The sequence below is a fragment of the Gobio gobio genome, assembly GCF_949357685.1.
Source record: "Gobio gobio genome assembly, chromosome: 25".
NCBI classification, from domain to species: domain Eukaryota; kingdom Metazoa; phylum Chordata; class Actinopteri; order Cypriniformes; family Gobionidae; genus Gobio; species Gobio gobio.
In genome coordinates, this window is record NC_137121.1 from 19,064,273 (window position 1) to 19,080,238 (window position 15,966).

A 15,966-nucleotide genomic window follows, 5' to 3' on the forward strand; every position below is an offset into this window, starting at 1 on the left:
AATACAATACAATTTCGATGCAACTTTATTCTAAAAAATTTATCTGAGAAGTATTTTATACAATTTAGTTTTTATGGATATTTTGATATATCTATTCTAAAACATAAAAAGGATATTGGATGATTTTTTTTAAGCAATTTTCAGTACACGACAAGCTTCGTCTGGGTGAGGTCTCATCAAATGGTTCTGCAGATTTGTAGTATTACTACAGCATTTTACTTCAGCATTACAAACAGCAACAACGCACCGGAAGCCATGAATGAATGAATGAATGAATGAATAACAGACGCGCCTCTCGCTCCTTTATAACATCGCGCAAGGCAAATGGGTGACATCTGTTGGAGAAGACTAGAAATTAGATTTACGTTACGAGTGTACGCGCACTGTGCACCTGCCTATGGGCGCATATTACTAATGTGCCCTTTAAATAACAAAAAATACTGCGCTACTGACTTTAGACTAGGTTTTTGTTGGTCAGTGGCATGGTCGTTTTCAGTTGCGTCAAAATAGCAACGTGCCAACAATGCGCCTGAACACACCTCATTTTCAGATCAGCATGCCCATGGGCAAATACATGGGCATGAGTACATTTGCTATATAAAGGGGTACTTCAGCGCTGGGAAGATGAATGTGTATTTAAACTGGGTCATTTATGTTGTAGAAATGTTGAATTTGGTGCCTTCTAGACTGAGAAAAGACAGAAAATTTATTTTTGTCTCATGTGGATGAAAGACAACAACTCCCAGAATGCACTTGCTTCGCTGCCCTACGAGGCCACTCCGTACACCGTCATTTTGATCTTCATAGTAATACAATAATTTCGTTCAGTTAGAGAATAGACACTACAATTAAAAACTGAACGTGTCTTTTCAATAAAGTGTGAGTGAGCCGAACGAAAGTCACGGCACAGACGCAGCAGTGTCAGATTTCAGTCATCACGAAGAGCTGAGCAGAGCTGAGGTAACGTTAAGCGCCAGTCTGGCACGTTTTCAGATCGCATATGGAAGCTAAACTATCACAGGAATTCATTGAAAAGTTGAAACACTCACTTTGCTCTGCATCGCTCCGTTATGAATGTCCGTGCGGCCGTCCGTGTCTTACATTCTGTGCGTGAGATCTCTCCCCTGTGGGCGGGTTGATAACATGCGGAACAGCTCCATCTAGTGGCTGTAGTCTTTAGCCTCTGGCCAAAAAATCCTCCAATGACGCAAAATGACAATATTTGCGTCATCTGAGGATTTTTTCCAGAAATAAAATGCATAATTCTCTCATCTCAGGGGCATATGAGGGGGGAAAGTACCATCATTTGAATATACTACCGGGTTTCTACTGATACAAAGCTTAATGCTAAATCACTGAAGTGACCCTTTAAACAATGCACTGGATGTGAAAATGATAACTGTGGGCTGAAACTATCTATTTTTCAGCTTAATTTAGTTCAATGTTGATTCAGTTTACTTCAATAACAATGTGAATGTTGCAAAATTCAATATTTATGTAGCAAACTCTGTCAGCAGCTCAAATCAGTGTTGATTCAGTCTAGTTCAATAATAGTGATGAAATGAGCTTAATTCATCTATAAGCAGCTCTAAAGAAGGGAATAGTGTCGTTGTTCTGCTGAGATGTACTCATTCTTATCTTATAAGATAATTTCTGGTTATTTTAGCTCATATTTGACGCATTTCCCTCAGGAACATGGTGATGCGAGAGCTGGCTCCTCAGTTCCACATTCCCTGGTCCATCCCCATGGAAGCAGAGGACATCCCTATTGTCCCGACTACCTCAGGAACCATGTGAGTTACCACTCTTATTCTAAGGATATATTTCTCTTTCCCATAGCTTTTTATTGTGGAGTCTGGATTATTAAAACCAATTAGGTAAACTCATACGCTTAATGTGAGTGTAGATGTTTTTGAAACGGGACTTGTCATCTCTTGTCTGAAGGATGGAGCTTCGTTGTGTTATTGCTGTAATTCGTCATGGTGACCGTACGCCCAAGCAGAAGATGAAGATGGAGGTCAGGAATGCCCTGTAAGTGACAGATTCTAATAGGCTGCTTTCACACTACAAGTAAATACAGTTGACACTCTTGTTCTGAGTGCCTAAAGGCCTGTTCACACCATGAACTATAATTATAACTATATTAGCATCCACCCCCAATAACGTTCTGTTTATTATAATATTTTTTCAATTTTCTTTTGTGGTGTGCCGCTTTAAATACTCATGGTCTTTAAATCATGATGGATTCTGATTGGCTGTCGATGTTTTTAATCATACAAAAAAATACCTTTATTGTTATCATTATAGTTATCGTCCTTGGTGTGAATGGGCCAAAGATATATCTATGATTTGAAGTATTTTATTTCTGGTTATGACCGATTCCACTTCTTTTTAGGTTTTTTGATTTGTTTGAGAAATACGGTGGCTATAAGACCGGAAAACTCAAGCTGAAGAAACCAAAACAGCTCCAGGTGGGTCTGTTTTGAAACAAGTGATCTACACAAGTGCTACAAAAAATTGACTCTGTGTTTGTGCCTGCAGCCTAAAGATTTATTTTGTATAAGGCCTGGAATTTGCAGCACAGGGTGGAAGGTCAAACAGGATTGAGCTGTCTTTTTTTAAGAGATGTAGTGTTATGTCTGGAATGCTGCAGCCATGAGACTCATCGTGTGTCATGCACATGTGCATCTGCTGTTAGGTTTTGTGTGAACATTTACCATGCGGTCAGTTGATTTAGGTCTAGGCCTATATGATTTTATCATAACACTTGTACAACTGTTTGCCAAAATATTTCCCCTGTACTTAGTCAATTACGCTGGCTTCCCATACAGGGGGTAGGGTTGGGCCGATAGACCATGTTGTTGTTGTTATTATTATCTATGACAATTTTCAGCTGTGATTGTACATCATTATTAAAACTTGAACACTTTATTTGATGTTTTACAGGAAGTGCTGGATATTGCTCGTCAGCTGTTGGCAGAACTGGTCCTACATAATGATTGTGAAATTGAGGAGAAGAAATCCAAACTAGAACAGCTGAAGACGGTTTTGGAGATGTGAGTAAACTGTTCAAAAGTATGATACCGTTATACACAACCCTCCGTTTCCAACTTTGCGAGTTTATAGAAAGCTACTGTACACACACACACCATCATCTCATCTCAATCCATTTCTAAAACATGTTGGATTCCTTTTGTCTTCCGTTTACTTCTCTGAAGATTCCCACTTTTCTTGCACAAGGTCTGGGCAAAAATGTAATCATTTCCAAACATACAGGTATATTGAATGCTTGATTAGCTTCATTATAGAAATTAGTCATAAATAGGCACACACAGAATCTGCACAAATGTTTTCATATTTTATACACATGGCTTTATCAGTTTAGCTAAAATAGAAAAGAATGAAAGGAAGAAAAGATTACTTTTGAATTTAAAATGTAAAAAAATTAAGAAAAGTGTTTTATTTATATATATATATATATATATATATATATTAACACTTTTCTTAATTTTTTTACAGATAGATAGTAGGGCCTGGTAATGAGTGTGACATACATTAAGTCATTAAGACATACATTTTTATATTAATGGTTGCTAACCTCAATGCATTCAATTGTAACTAGGGATGCACTGATATTTCAATTTTGCTTGATACAGAGAAGCAGATAATTACATATTTGCATGCTATGGCCAATAACCGATAAATGGCAAATATTAAAATTCTGTACTGTTTTGCCTAAATATGTTAAAAATAAAAGTTTATCACCACATTAAAATGTACAATGTGAATGGATATTTGGTTTGAGGGTTGTTATTAAATTATTTGTGTCTATAATCGTTCATCTAAAGGTCTAAAATCCAATATCAACCACTAATGATAAATAAAAAAATCTCACATTTTCGCTGGTAAACGATATAGTACGTATATGTTGTGCAATCCCTAGTTGTAGCCTTGAGATTTAGATGAAAGATTTGCTTTGCAGAGATTCTTTGAATAGAATATGATTACATGCAAACCTAGCCAGACTTGTTTTCACTGTTAAACGTACATTGCTAATCTGTCTTCTAGTCTTGAGCGTCATGGGTGCCTATGTCAGGGAAAAACATTTGATATTTCATGAACAGCTGACTGTAGTGTGACCTTGACTTATGTGCTTCCTTAGTTGTCCTCATATGGATGAGTTTCTTAACCTCATTCCTTTTCTCTCTTCTCCTCTCTGTGTCCCTCTTTGTGTCCTGGCCGGTCTCTCCAAAGGGAATCCAGTCTGAATGATAATCAGTGCGCACCCTCATATCCCCTGTCTCTTTAGAAAGCAGGCAAAGTGGATCCTAACCCTAATTAACCTGAGATCTTGTCCAAATTACTGACACTTTAATGAGGGCTCCAAAAATTGACCGTACCCTGGAGATGAATCTCTTTTGCAATTCTGTGTGGCATCTGCATGTCATTTTGAAAGTGTTTCTAATCCCTCATGATCCATCACTTCCTCCTTACTCCTCTCACTGAACTCAAATGAGGCACCTAATCAACACATTATCGGTTGTTCAGGGTCATAGATTAACTAGAAAACAGGTGCTTTGCTTTGGGATGATGAAATGTTCACTCCAGAGTTGGCAAATTCACTCCAGAGTTGGTTTCTGGGCATTGAGATTAAAAAAAAAAAAAAAACAGGTTTAGACCAAGTTGTTTCATATTCAATAATTCTTTTTGATGTTTTAACTGTTAAATGTCAGAATTTTTGCCTATTATTTACAGTGGTTTTAAACAATATAAAATAAAATATGCAATAATGGCAATTCACTTACTAGATACCAATAAATTAAAAATATTGTCTGACAACTGGTATGGTACTGATTTATTGTGCATCCCTTGTCTGAACCTGTAAACTTCAAGGTGTGACTGAAAAGAAGTTGTTCTTTTGCCTCCTTTTCTGAATATTTGTTGTTGCCTAAATATTTATCACTACTGTTTAAAAGTTTAGGGTCTTAGTTTTAGATTTTCGTAATATTTTTTTCTGTAGAAAGACAAACATAAATAGTGATAAAAGCCAAAATGTTAAGCGACACAGATGTATATTTACTGAGTAATCCACTATTTTGTAGGGGTAGACAATTTTCACCTGAGATTTGTAGCCAATTTACAGGGGTGTAAAAATGACTTTAAAAGATGGCCGCATAATTATTTTATTTTTACAGAGATTGGTAGGTCTATTAGTAAAATCTATTTACTTTAGCAATCGTTGTTGCATTATATGGCAACTATGACCATTCAAAAATGGAAAAAGCTTGTATTCTTTTGCCTCAAGTGTTGATTAAAAAACACAAGATACATTTCTAGTTTCAACATTATTTGTTCTTCAGATGTTCATCTTTAAAAGAAAAAAGTATCAGCTGTATGCAAGGTGACCCACATTTGGTTTTTGGCCACTGAAAATGTGTACAATTTACTCATGGAGCCAAATTAAGATCTCCATATCTCTGGTATTGAACCATCGAGGGCCTTTATGAAAATGCCAAAAAGAATGTTTGTTAAGAACCAGAATCTAAAAGGATATTAAGATATCATTAATACTACATGAGTTACAGGCATTAAAAATTGAGGTGCTTTTTCCCGTTTTTGAACGGTCATCGTTGCCATATAATGCCGTATAGTTTCTGAAATTTTGTTGATTTGACACGGAATAACCCTTATGCTCACCAAGGCTGCATTTATTACAATAAAAACAGTAATATTGTGAAATATTTGTATCATTTAACAGTTTGAATATATTTGAAAATGTAATTTATTCCTGTGATGCAAAGCTGAATTTTCAGCATCATTACTCCAGTCTTTAGTCACATGATCCTTCAGAAATCATCTAATATGCTGATTTGCTGCTTAAAATTTTCTTATTACATTTCTTATTGTCAATGTTGAAAACAGTTCTGCTGTTTATTATTATTATTTATTATTTTAGTGGAAACCGTGATATATATTTAATAAACAGCATTTATGTGAAATAGAAATATTTTGCAACATTATTATTATCTGTACAGTAACCTTTGATCATTTTAATGTATTCTTAAAAGTACACTATATAAACTAATATAAAAGTATTTCTTTCTTATAGACCCCAAACTTTGAACAGTAGTGCATATTTATCTTGATGCATATTAATGCTTTATATAAAAGCAATTTTATTTTAAAAAAGTCATTAAATTGTAGAGACCAACCATACAGAATTTTCCACTCTGCTGTATCGTGTAACTTTAAAAACGTGGCACTGTTGCAGAAGTCACATTTTATTCCTCCCAAAGCCTGTCATTCCTGTAGCGACAGCCCTGGTATGGCACAGATTAACCCCTGCCAGCTTGGGAAGGTCACTCAGATACATGTTTCCAGAAACATGGAGGCCACAGAAGCACCTGCTAGCGGTTTGAGCCCAGTGCTATGTCTGATGTGTGCTGTCTGTGTTGCTCAGTGAGAGAATGCTTATCAAGAGGGGCTGGTATGTTTATGTCCCCCGCCCCATGTATTGTCTTTCAGGTATGGCCATTTCTCTGGGATCAACAGGAAGGTGCAGCTGACTTACCTGCCAAATGGACAGCCCAAAGCATCCAGTGAGGAGGAAGGTGTGTGTGTTTAAAACATGCATTTAAATATGTTACATTGCTGTTGTATAACTTTTGACCTCTATGTACCTATGGCAGACTATCAGAAGGAGGGGCCATCCCTACTGCTGGTGCTGAAGTGGGGTGGAGAGCTGACCCCAGCAGGTAGAGTTCAGGCTGAGGAGCTGGGACGAGCCTTCCGCTGCATGTACCCTGGAGGACAAGGTATAACGCTATGTCTGCATCAGCCAGAAAGCTTTACTAATAAACAGGACACACATACAATAGACCCAAATACTATTTTGAAAATGAAGTCATCATCTAGTCATCAGTATATCTAATACAATGACATCCAGACATATTTTAGGTTGACTTAAGTGTCTGTATACTATTCTGTCAGAACCACTGCCGTTAAATATGATTAACAATTAGCATACAGTTTGGATTGGCGTATGATAGAGGTCGACCGATTGTAGATTTTACTGATACCGATAACTAGGTTGGACCGCACTTACCGATAAATCGACCGATAGTTTTTTAAATGGATACTGGACGCAGTGCTGAACTTTATAACAATACATGAAAAAAAAACAGTACTGATCCATGAAAATGTGCTAAATTAAAAACATAAATATGAATATTAAAATAATAAGTTCTAACAGAACAAATTCTTCAGAAAATAATTTAAACATTAAAATATTATAGGTCAAATTTGTTTCTGTACCTTTAACCTAGAAACATGCGCACATTTCTTTGGTAACACTAAGCAAGTCCCTATGCAACAAGGATTTGTTAGCTTACATGAACTATATGCAATATGTAATATACATTGAATATTGTATGTATTAATATGAGCAATACAATTGTACCTTGATCATTCATGTTAGTTCATAGTGCATTAAGCAAGGTTAACAGATAAAAATAAAAAATCAAACTCAATTTATTTTGAAATTAACATACTAATGATGAACAATACTTCCACAGCATTTAGTTAATGTTACAAATGTTACCATTTCATATCCAAACAGTCTGCTTTTTTAGAAAGAGATTATCTAATAATAAAAAAACGACTGCACTTCTGCTTTGTTTATGTTTCTGTCGGCAGCATGGTGATACAGTTTGCTTTCTCACATCACTAATTTTATATATGCAACATTTGGGTCGGACTTGCGTGTGTTTTTATCACATTGTTTTAGCTGCTTGATGTACTGATAATGTTAGCGTCCTCTCAGTCTCTCAAACACACACACTGCTGTTCTTTACCTGTTAATTCAGCATCTACTCAAGAAATTCATTACTTTATAACGATTTGGCAACAAGTACTGTTGTGTTCTGTATTCATACCGTTTCGCTGTCATGTTTTAAACACGCATATGATGTGCCAGCGCTCTCCGTGCAGCGAGCATGAAGTCTCATGTGTGAATGTAAACACAAGGCTTCAGTGATAGTTTTTATTTGGCCTCTAGAGGCCGCTCTCGTGTAGGGATGGGTCGCGATTTTCGAATATTCGATTAGTTATTTAATTATAGAATATCGAATAGTATGTGCGATTATCGTCCAAAAAAAATCCCCATGTTGTCGGTGCTGATGTGGTGCTGACGCGTTCATGTAACCAGAGGCGCTGCCAATAACGCTCCTAAAAGCTGCCAGTCAGCTCTCAGGGTGTGTTATACTGGACACGTTTGCTGCGGTCCGAGTCTGATTGTTCCCTCTGCCTCCGCAGTGTTGGTCTGGTTTCACACTCAACTTGAACCCTGGTGCGTTTGCGTTCATCTTACGTCATCACAAACGTGCACGGGCGTGATAGAAAACAGAACGCGGGTCAATATGGGCTTTTTAAAATTAATTTGGTGCTATTATGTGCAGCTGAGTAAACGACACTTGGGTTAACCGTATGTGTGTCGCTTGAAGGCGGCTTTGCTGCTTGCAAACAGACTCTTTTGAGGAGACGGTGAATTGCCATTCATTTGCTGCCCTGATTGCACTCTATGCGCGAATACACTGCAGGCTCGCTCTCGCGATCGTATATCTCAGCTAAATCATCAACACTATCATCTCTTACGTGTATGTTATTGAACTAATGATATTGTAATCGGCTAAAACGCATGTGCTGGTTGAATGTGAATCGTGAATCGTGGATCGTGGCACAGCTCCGAGAGCAACCGAACTCCGGTTGTGTGTTCTCGGGTTCGGTACCTCAGTGCACACCAAGCTCTGTAGGTAAGCTTTCACATTAGCAATTTTTCATGCTAACCGTGCCCCATTCCGAACTAAAATGCCAGAGTTAAAACGCCCTGAGACAACAGAAGAATAACACATCGTCTCACGCGCACGCTGTAGACTTGTGGCATATATCGGTTGCGGTAACTTGGGGCGATGTCACATTACAGTCATATGTTTCAGCATGTTACAATAAATATATGGCTTGAGTTGATATAGCCTATTCCCTAATGAATTAAACAGTTTGTTATCCTACAGATTGAGAGCGTGAATGGTCTCTCTCCCCCTCTCTGTTTATACACGTGTAGCCTTTACATGCGTGCATGAGGGGGAGGAGTTGCGATTTTCGAATAAAAATCGAATAATTCCCAGCGATCGTCGAATATAATTTTTGCTTGAAATGCCCATCCCTACTCTCGTGCTATATAAATGCCTAACAGACCCTTCTCAGAGCTCTCGTACTGTGTAATGACAGCGCACCCGTCTCAGCCGCTCCAGCAACGGACGCAACCGGAAAAACTATTGGTGTGGATTTTTGCCGATAACCGATTGCTCCACCAATCAACTATCGGTGCCGATTAATCGGCAAAACCGATGAATCGGTCGACCTCTAGCGTATGGTTCTGTTCTGGGCAAGAACTCTCCACCCATCAATGCAGCCTAGCATGGATAAGAGCAGGGAGCGGAGCAATAACCCCCCTTAGGGTAAAGAGAACAGAACCAACATAAATATATTACAGATATCGTTAACATTCTTAATGACAATAAATGAATGTAGCAACATACATCAAGATAAATGACAGTCTGATTCGAAGAGAAATATCAGAAGACCAATTAGCTCCTGAGCAACATAATAAAGCTGCTGACAATACTGAATGAAGCCTAATATTTGGATGCTGTGATAGGTGTTGTATTTTTGTTAAGATTTTCAGCCTTAATCCAGCCCAATTTGTTTGCTGGAGCAGTTGTTTTGGAAGCTCTGTGCTCCTTTTGCATGATATCATGATAAATTGGATAACGTGACAAGGTATTGTGTCAGACTTTGTGCCTGTTTTTAGGTAGTGGGGCAATGATGCAGTTTTGCAAAGATTGTTGCTTTGGGCAGGAAACCTGTTTCACCTGTTTGTTCAATGGGCTTGGCGTACAAAAGCATGTACGGGCAGGACTTGAGGAGGAATGAATACTTTCTTTCCCTCAAGTAATACCTTTAACTTTTAGTGCACCAACACAAAATTCCTCTTAGTCATGCTGAGGATTCTTTCCTGTGAAGTTCAGTTACTTCCCTTGGACCTCAAATTCGAGTCCATATTTTCACACTGCACCTAATTGGATGCAACTCATTAAATGTGAGAATTCACAGACTTGCAAAGTCAAACCATTTTTTCTAATTTCACTGAGGCTACTTTCAGACTGCAGGTAAATGTGCTCATGTGTGACTCGGATCTATTTTTGTCATGACAGTGTGAACAGCACAAACCACATGGAATCTGATCTTTTCAATTCCGATTCTGATGTGAACAGCTATACCAAAAATCAGATCTGACCAATAAATTGGAATTGAGCATTAGACTCGCAGTGTGAACGTAGCCTGAGCTGTTTCTTGCACTACTGGTTAATGTGCTGTTCTTTACCTTCAATTGATAACTAGACAGCTGCAGGTCCCTTGGCTGTGAGTCCCCTATTGACTGTGGTAAGAAGAGCTTTTGGATTTGTGTGTGGTTTTGATATTGAGTTAATGCATTGTTTGCCCCATTCATCATTTTAATTAATTGACATCCATCTCATTAAACTAATCCAATCAGAGGGACAGCACAGGAACGTTCCATGCTTTGCTTTTGCCACTGATTGAGTGGAAGAATCCATGATATGGACATTGGTTGTACTCGGACATACTCGTATAAAAAAAAATTCTTGAGCTTTTTTTCTTAGAAACAAGTAAGTTTAGCCAGTTTGTTTTCAGAATTAGTTTTGTCAGAAACTTTTTATCTGAAAAGATTTCAAAGTCTACACATAACTTTTCCCCCATAGTTTCTTTGGTGATATCCATACAAACTTTTCTATCTACACTCACCTAAAGGATTATTAGGAACACCTGTTCAATTTCTCATTAATGCAATTATCTAATCAACCAATCACATGGCAGTTGCTTCAATGCATTTAGGGGTGTGGTCCTGGTCAAGACAATCTCCTGAACTCCAAACTGAATGTCCGAATGGGAAAGAAAGGTGATTTAAGAAATTGAGCGTGGCATGGTTGTTGGTGCCAGACGGGCCGGTCTGAGTATTTCACTATCTGCTCAGTTACTGGGATTTTCACGCACAACCATTTCTAGGGTTTACAAAGAATGGTGTGAAAAGGGAAAAACATCCAGTATGCGGCAGTCCTGTGGGCGAAAATGCCTTGTTGATGCTAGAGGTCAGAGGAGAATGGGCCGACTGATTCAAGTTGATAGAAGAGCAACTTTGACTGAAATAACCACTCATTACAACCGAGGTATGCAGCAAAGCATTTGTAAAGCCACAACACGCACAACCTTGAGGCGGATGGGCTACAACAGCAGAAGACCCCACCGGGTACCACTCATCTCCACTACAAATAGGAAAAAGAGGCTACAATTTGCACAAGCTCACCAAAATTACCGATTGATATTTTTTTTTCCGTTTTTAAGCCCTGGTTTAAATGCCACGGCCTACCTGAGCATTGCTTCTGACCATCCTCTGATGGCTACTTCCAGCAGGATAATGCACCATGTCACAAAGCTCGAATCATTTCAAATTGGTTTCTTGAACATGACAATGAGTTCACTGTACTAAAATGGTCCCCACAGTCACCAGATCTCAACCAAATAGAGCATCTTTGGGATGTGGTGGAACGGGAGCTTCGTGCCCTGGATGTGCATCCCACAAATCTCCATCAACTGCAAGATGCTATCCAATCAATATGAGCCAACATTTCTAAAGAATGCTTTCAGCACCTTGTTGAATCAATGCCACATAGAATTAAGGCAGTTCTGAAGGCGAAATGGGGTCAAACACAGTATTAGTATGGTGTTCCTAATAATCCTTTAGGTGAGTGTATGACTCAAGTCTAGTATTGTGGTAGCATCAATTTCAGATTTATCTGCTAAATGTCATGCAAAAATCAGTTGGTTGCTTTGTGTCAGCACATGGGTAGAATACGTTTTTTCAGGTAGTTTAAATTCTCTCATTTCTATGTAAGCCTGTTTCTGCTACTTAAGAAAAAATATGTTTTGTGTGTGTGCTTATGAGATAAAAGTAAAAATTATGAGATGATAAGGCCACATTATGACAACTTTGAAATTGACAAAAAGTTGAAATTGATATGTCACAGGGCCCTATCATACATCCGGCTCTATTTTGAGGCAACTGAAAAATAAAATTGGCTACTTATTTAACCAATCGTGGCAATACACACATGTATTTAAACTGACTCGTCAGGTTAAGGGTTTCTATATTCCGCCATGTAAATAGCGAATCCACCATGGTGCAAGCTTTACTGGCTTTTAAAGGTAACTGGAGATGAGACTCTGATTGGTTGATTGCACGTTACACCCAAAACATACCAATGACTCATTAAGAGACTAGGTAACATTTTTAGACCATGCGCCTGGCGAAACCAACTGTTTTTTGCGTCGTTAAACTAGCAAAAATGGATTCGGACATGCCTTAAGTGCACCTGCGCCATGCGCTTCAGACCATGCCCTCAGATCGTTAAAATAGGGCCCATAATTGTGACGGTCAAAATGATGAGGGAATGCAAAATCACAACGAAATTGGAAGTTGAAATTGACAGTCAAAATTGAGAGTTTAAGTCATAATTATGTCAAAAAGTTGAAATTGAGAGTCATAATTATGAAATTGTTTTCCCACAATTTCAACTTTATCTCATTATGCTTTAGTATCTAATTATGATTTATCAAAGCATGATTTTTTTTTTTTTAATCCTATGTGGCGGAAATGGGCTTCTATTTAAGGCTGCATACACACAGGTCATGTTCTTGCATTCAAAAACAGAGCGCATTGACAGCACATGTGCATGGTGTCTTAAATGGTGTCTTTAAAAATGCTCTTAGCGTAATGACTAAATATCTAATATATATATATATTACACATACACATACACACACAGTATATATCATGGACGGATGGTAAGATTGCATGTGTGAAATGAACTGTCAGGTAGTTTGTTTTAGGGGGCTCTTCTGTTCTCGCAAATGGACATTCTGGAATCTTAAATCAGAGTTCTGTTTGCTACTAGAGTGGGAAGTATCTAAACTCATATTGCCAGATGCTTTCAATCGTGTGGATGCATGAAATGAGATTGAGTTTTGTGGAGAAATTCTTCAGCCAGTGGATTATACAGTGCTTTAGAAATACTGTAGATATTTATACAGTGGTTCTGTATTATGAATTTGAGTGTGTGTCTCTTCAGACCCTTTTCTTTTCCAGGATATGAGCATACGTCTGGGGTTTTGTTCTTGTGATCAATGTTATTTCAAGGATTGCTCCTCTGTGCTTTTGCAGGTGACTATGCTGGCTTCCCTGGTTGTGGCCTTCTCCGTTTGCACAGTACTTACCGCCATGACCTCAAAATTTACGCCTCCGATGAAGGTCGTGTGCAGATGACTGCAGCGGCATTCGCAAAGGTTTGTTTGGGTTTTGTCTGCAGGGATAGGGATTGATGTAAACTGCTTTTTATGTATGTGTTTGTGTTTATTTGTATTTGTTTTATTTTTTTTAATTTTTTTTATTATAATTTTTTTTTAATTAAGAGTTTTTTACTGTATTATACTTTTATATTGTTTAAAATGATCTATTATTAGGTGCATCTTACTTTAAAAAAAAAAAATGTTTTATAGTATAATCTAATTACCAGGTTTAAAGCTGCAGTCCGTAAAGCTTTGGTTAAAAATGATCCAAAATAAATTTCTGAGCAAGCACATAACCAGCCAGTGTTCAAAACAATCTTGTTACCTTAGCCCCGATTCACAACAGTAAGCTTGTAATTATGTGTTATATTTTGAGTGGTACTGGTAGCTTTCCGTGGGGAATACGACGAGCTTCCGTCGTTCGTCTTTGCGTCATTACATCACATCTGTATACATAAAGAAGGAGTCTGTCTAGTAGGCTATATCGTGTGTGGGGATGCTGCATGTGGCAGAACGTTTGTGGCCTCTTCTTACAGCAGCTGGAATGTAATTCCAACTTGTCATTTTGATGGCCACTTGTAATCCAGAAAGTTCAAAACGACAATTATGGTTGACAACTGGTCCGTTGATAGACAACCCACACATACACTTCAAAACATTCAATTCTTCTGCACTGAGGAGCCATGTCGATGCACAACCAATGTAAAGAAGTCCTCAAATAACTGCAATTTCAGGGTTCAAACAGAGATTGCTACAAAGAGGTAAAACTTACGGGCTGCAGCTTTTATGTCATCTCAGACTTTCTGGTCCCTACTGGTTATTTCACATACAATTGTATGTATGGCTGTGTTTAGGGTCTGTTAGCACTGGAAGGAGAGTTGACTCCAATCCTCGTTCAGATGGTGAAGAGTGCCAACATGAACGGACTGCTGGACAGTGATAGCGACTCTCTCATTGACTGTCAGCAGAGAGTCAAAGCTCGATTACATGAGATCATGCAGAAGAACAAAGACTTCAGTGAGGAGGACTACAACAAGGTGAAGAAAGTTGCAACTTCTTGTTTAAAAATGGCTCATCTCAGTATAACTAAACTAGCCTTAAATGTGTCCTGTCTCTTTAAGTTGGCTCCAACAGGCAGCCCATCTTTGGTAAACTCCATGAGGGTAATTGTCAATCCAGTCAGGACTTGTGACCAAGTTCACACCCTCATTAAAAGCCTTACTTGCCAGATTTGTAGAAGGCTGGAAGACCCCAAATCTGCAGGTTGGAGCTCTTTGTCTTCTTATATGTAAAAGTCTTGAATGTTAAAAGGGCATACTAAGTGTTGCAGTATTGTTTTTGCTCAACTGTAAATATTCAAAATATTAAATAATCAAATGTTAAACAATTAAATAAAATATTCATGTAAATAATAATGCTACACACACATGCATGTAGGTTTAATAATACATTTTTATGTAAATGTAATGTTTAACAATGGTTTACATGTTTATAATTATGTAAACATATATATTTTTATAGTTCATCTAAAAATGAAAATTCTGTCATCATTTACTTACCCTCAAGTTGTTCCAAACCTGGATGAGTTTCTTTCTTCTGCTGAACACAAAAGAAGATATTTTGAAGAATGCGGGTGACCAAACAGTTGATGGACCCCATTGACATCCATAGTTTGGAAAAAAAATACTATGGAAGTCAATGGGGCCCATCAACTGTTTGGTTACAGACATTCTTCAAAATATCAATTATTTTGTGTTCAGTAAAGATAGACATTCATACAGGTTTGGAACAACTTGAGGGTGAGTAAATGATGACAGAATTTTAATTTTCCTTTTAACATAAACATCTTTAATATGTGATATTCACAGACCTGCAGCTATACCACAGCGAGACTCTGGAGCTCATGCTGCAGCGCTGGTCCAAACTGGAGCGTGATTTCCGCATGAAAAATGGCCGCTATGACATCAGTAAGATCCCGGACATTTATGACTGTGTGAAATATGACACCCAGCACAACAGTTCTCTGAGTCTGGAGGACACGTTGGAGCTTTTCCGTCTGTCCAGAGCACTTGCGGACATCATCATCCCACAGGTAGAGTCGTCGATAAACTTGGCTAACAGTGTTGGTTTATTGTCTTTCATCTTGTTGTTACCTGCACACTGACACACTGTCTTTCAGGAGTATGGAATCACTAAAGCTGAGAAGCTAGACATTGCTAGTGCCTACTGTCTGCCTCTGGTCAAGAAGATTCAGCTGGATCTTCAGAGGACTCATGAGGACGAGGCCGTCAACAAGCTGCATCCACTGTGAGTCTCTGTACTGGGGCACAACGCCAAACTTTTTGACAGTGTGAAGGCTAAAGGCCAATTTATACTTCTGCGTCGGACCTACGCCGTATCCTCTACGCCCGTACACCGTTAGTTACGTGTTGGTTTTGATTTATACTTCTGCGCTGTTGTCCGCGTCAATGTGCAATTACACATGCA

The 15,966-nt window shown here is 38.2% G+C and overlaps 1 protein-coding gene across 7 annotated transcripts in view; it reads left to right on the forward strand.

Moving 5' to 3' along the window:
* ppip5k1b (diphosphoinositol pentakisphosphate kinase 1b) overlaps window positions 1-15,966 on the forward strand; it is a 51,973-nt gene that overhangs the window by 11,798 nt on the left and 24,209 nt on the right. For 4 of the 7 annotated variants that reach the window (XM_079809450.1, XM_079809454.1, XM_079809451.1 and 1 more), the window contains exons 10-22: window positions 1,692-1,793; window positions 1,945-2,031; window positions 2,396-2,471; window positions 2,947-3,056; window positions 4,255-4,278; window positions 6,526-6,611; window positions 6,690-6,815; window positions 10,459-10,500; window positions 13,355-13,476; window positions 14,334-14,516; window positions 14,601-14,742; window positions 15,348-15,571; window positions 15,659-15,786. In XM_079809450.1, the coding sequence (XP_079665576.1) occupies window positions 1,692-1,793; window positions 1,945-2,031; window positions 2,396-2,471; window positions 2,947-3,056; window positions 4,255-4,278; window positions 6,526-6,611; window positions 6,690-6,815; window positions 10,459-10,500; window positions 13,355-13,476; window positions 14,334-14,516; window positions 14,601-14,742; window positions 15,348-15,571; window positions 15,659-15,786 (1,452 nt within the window). The remainder of the gene's footprint in view (window positions 1-1,691; window positions 1,794-1,944; window positions 2,032-2,395; window positions 2,472-2,946; window positions 3,057-4,254; window positions 4,279-6,525; window positions 6,612-6,689; window positions 6,816-10,458; window positions 10,501-13,354; window positions 13,477-14,333; window positions 14,517-14,600; window positions 14,743-15,347; window positions 15,572-15,658; window positions 15,787-15,966) is intronic. The other 3 variants (XM_079809452.1, XM_079809453.1, XM_079809456.1) reach the window with 1 other exon arrangement.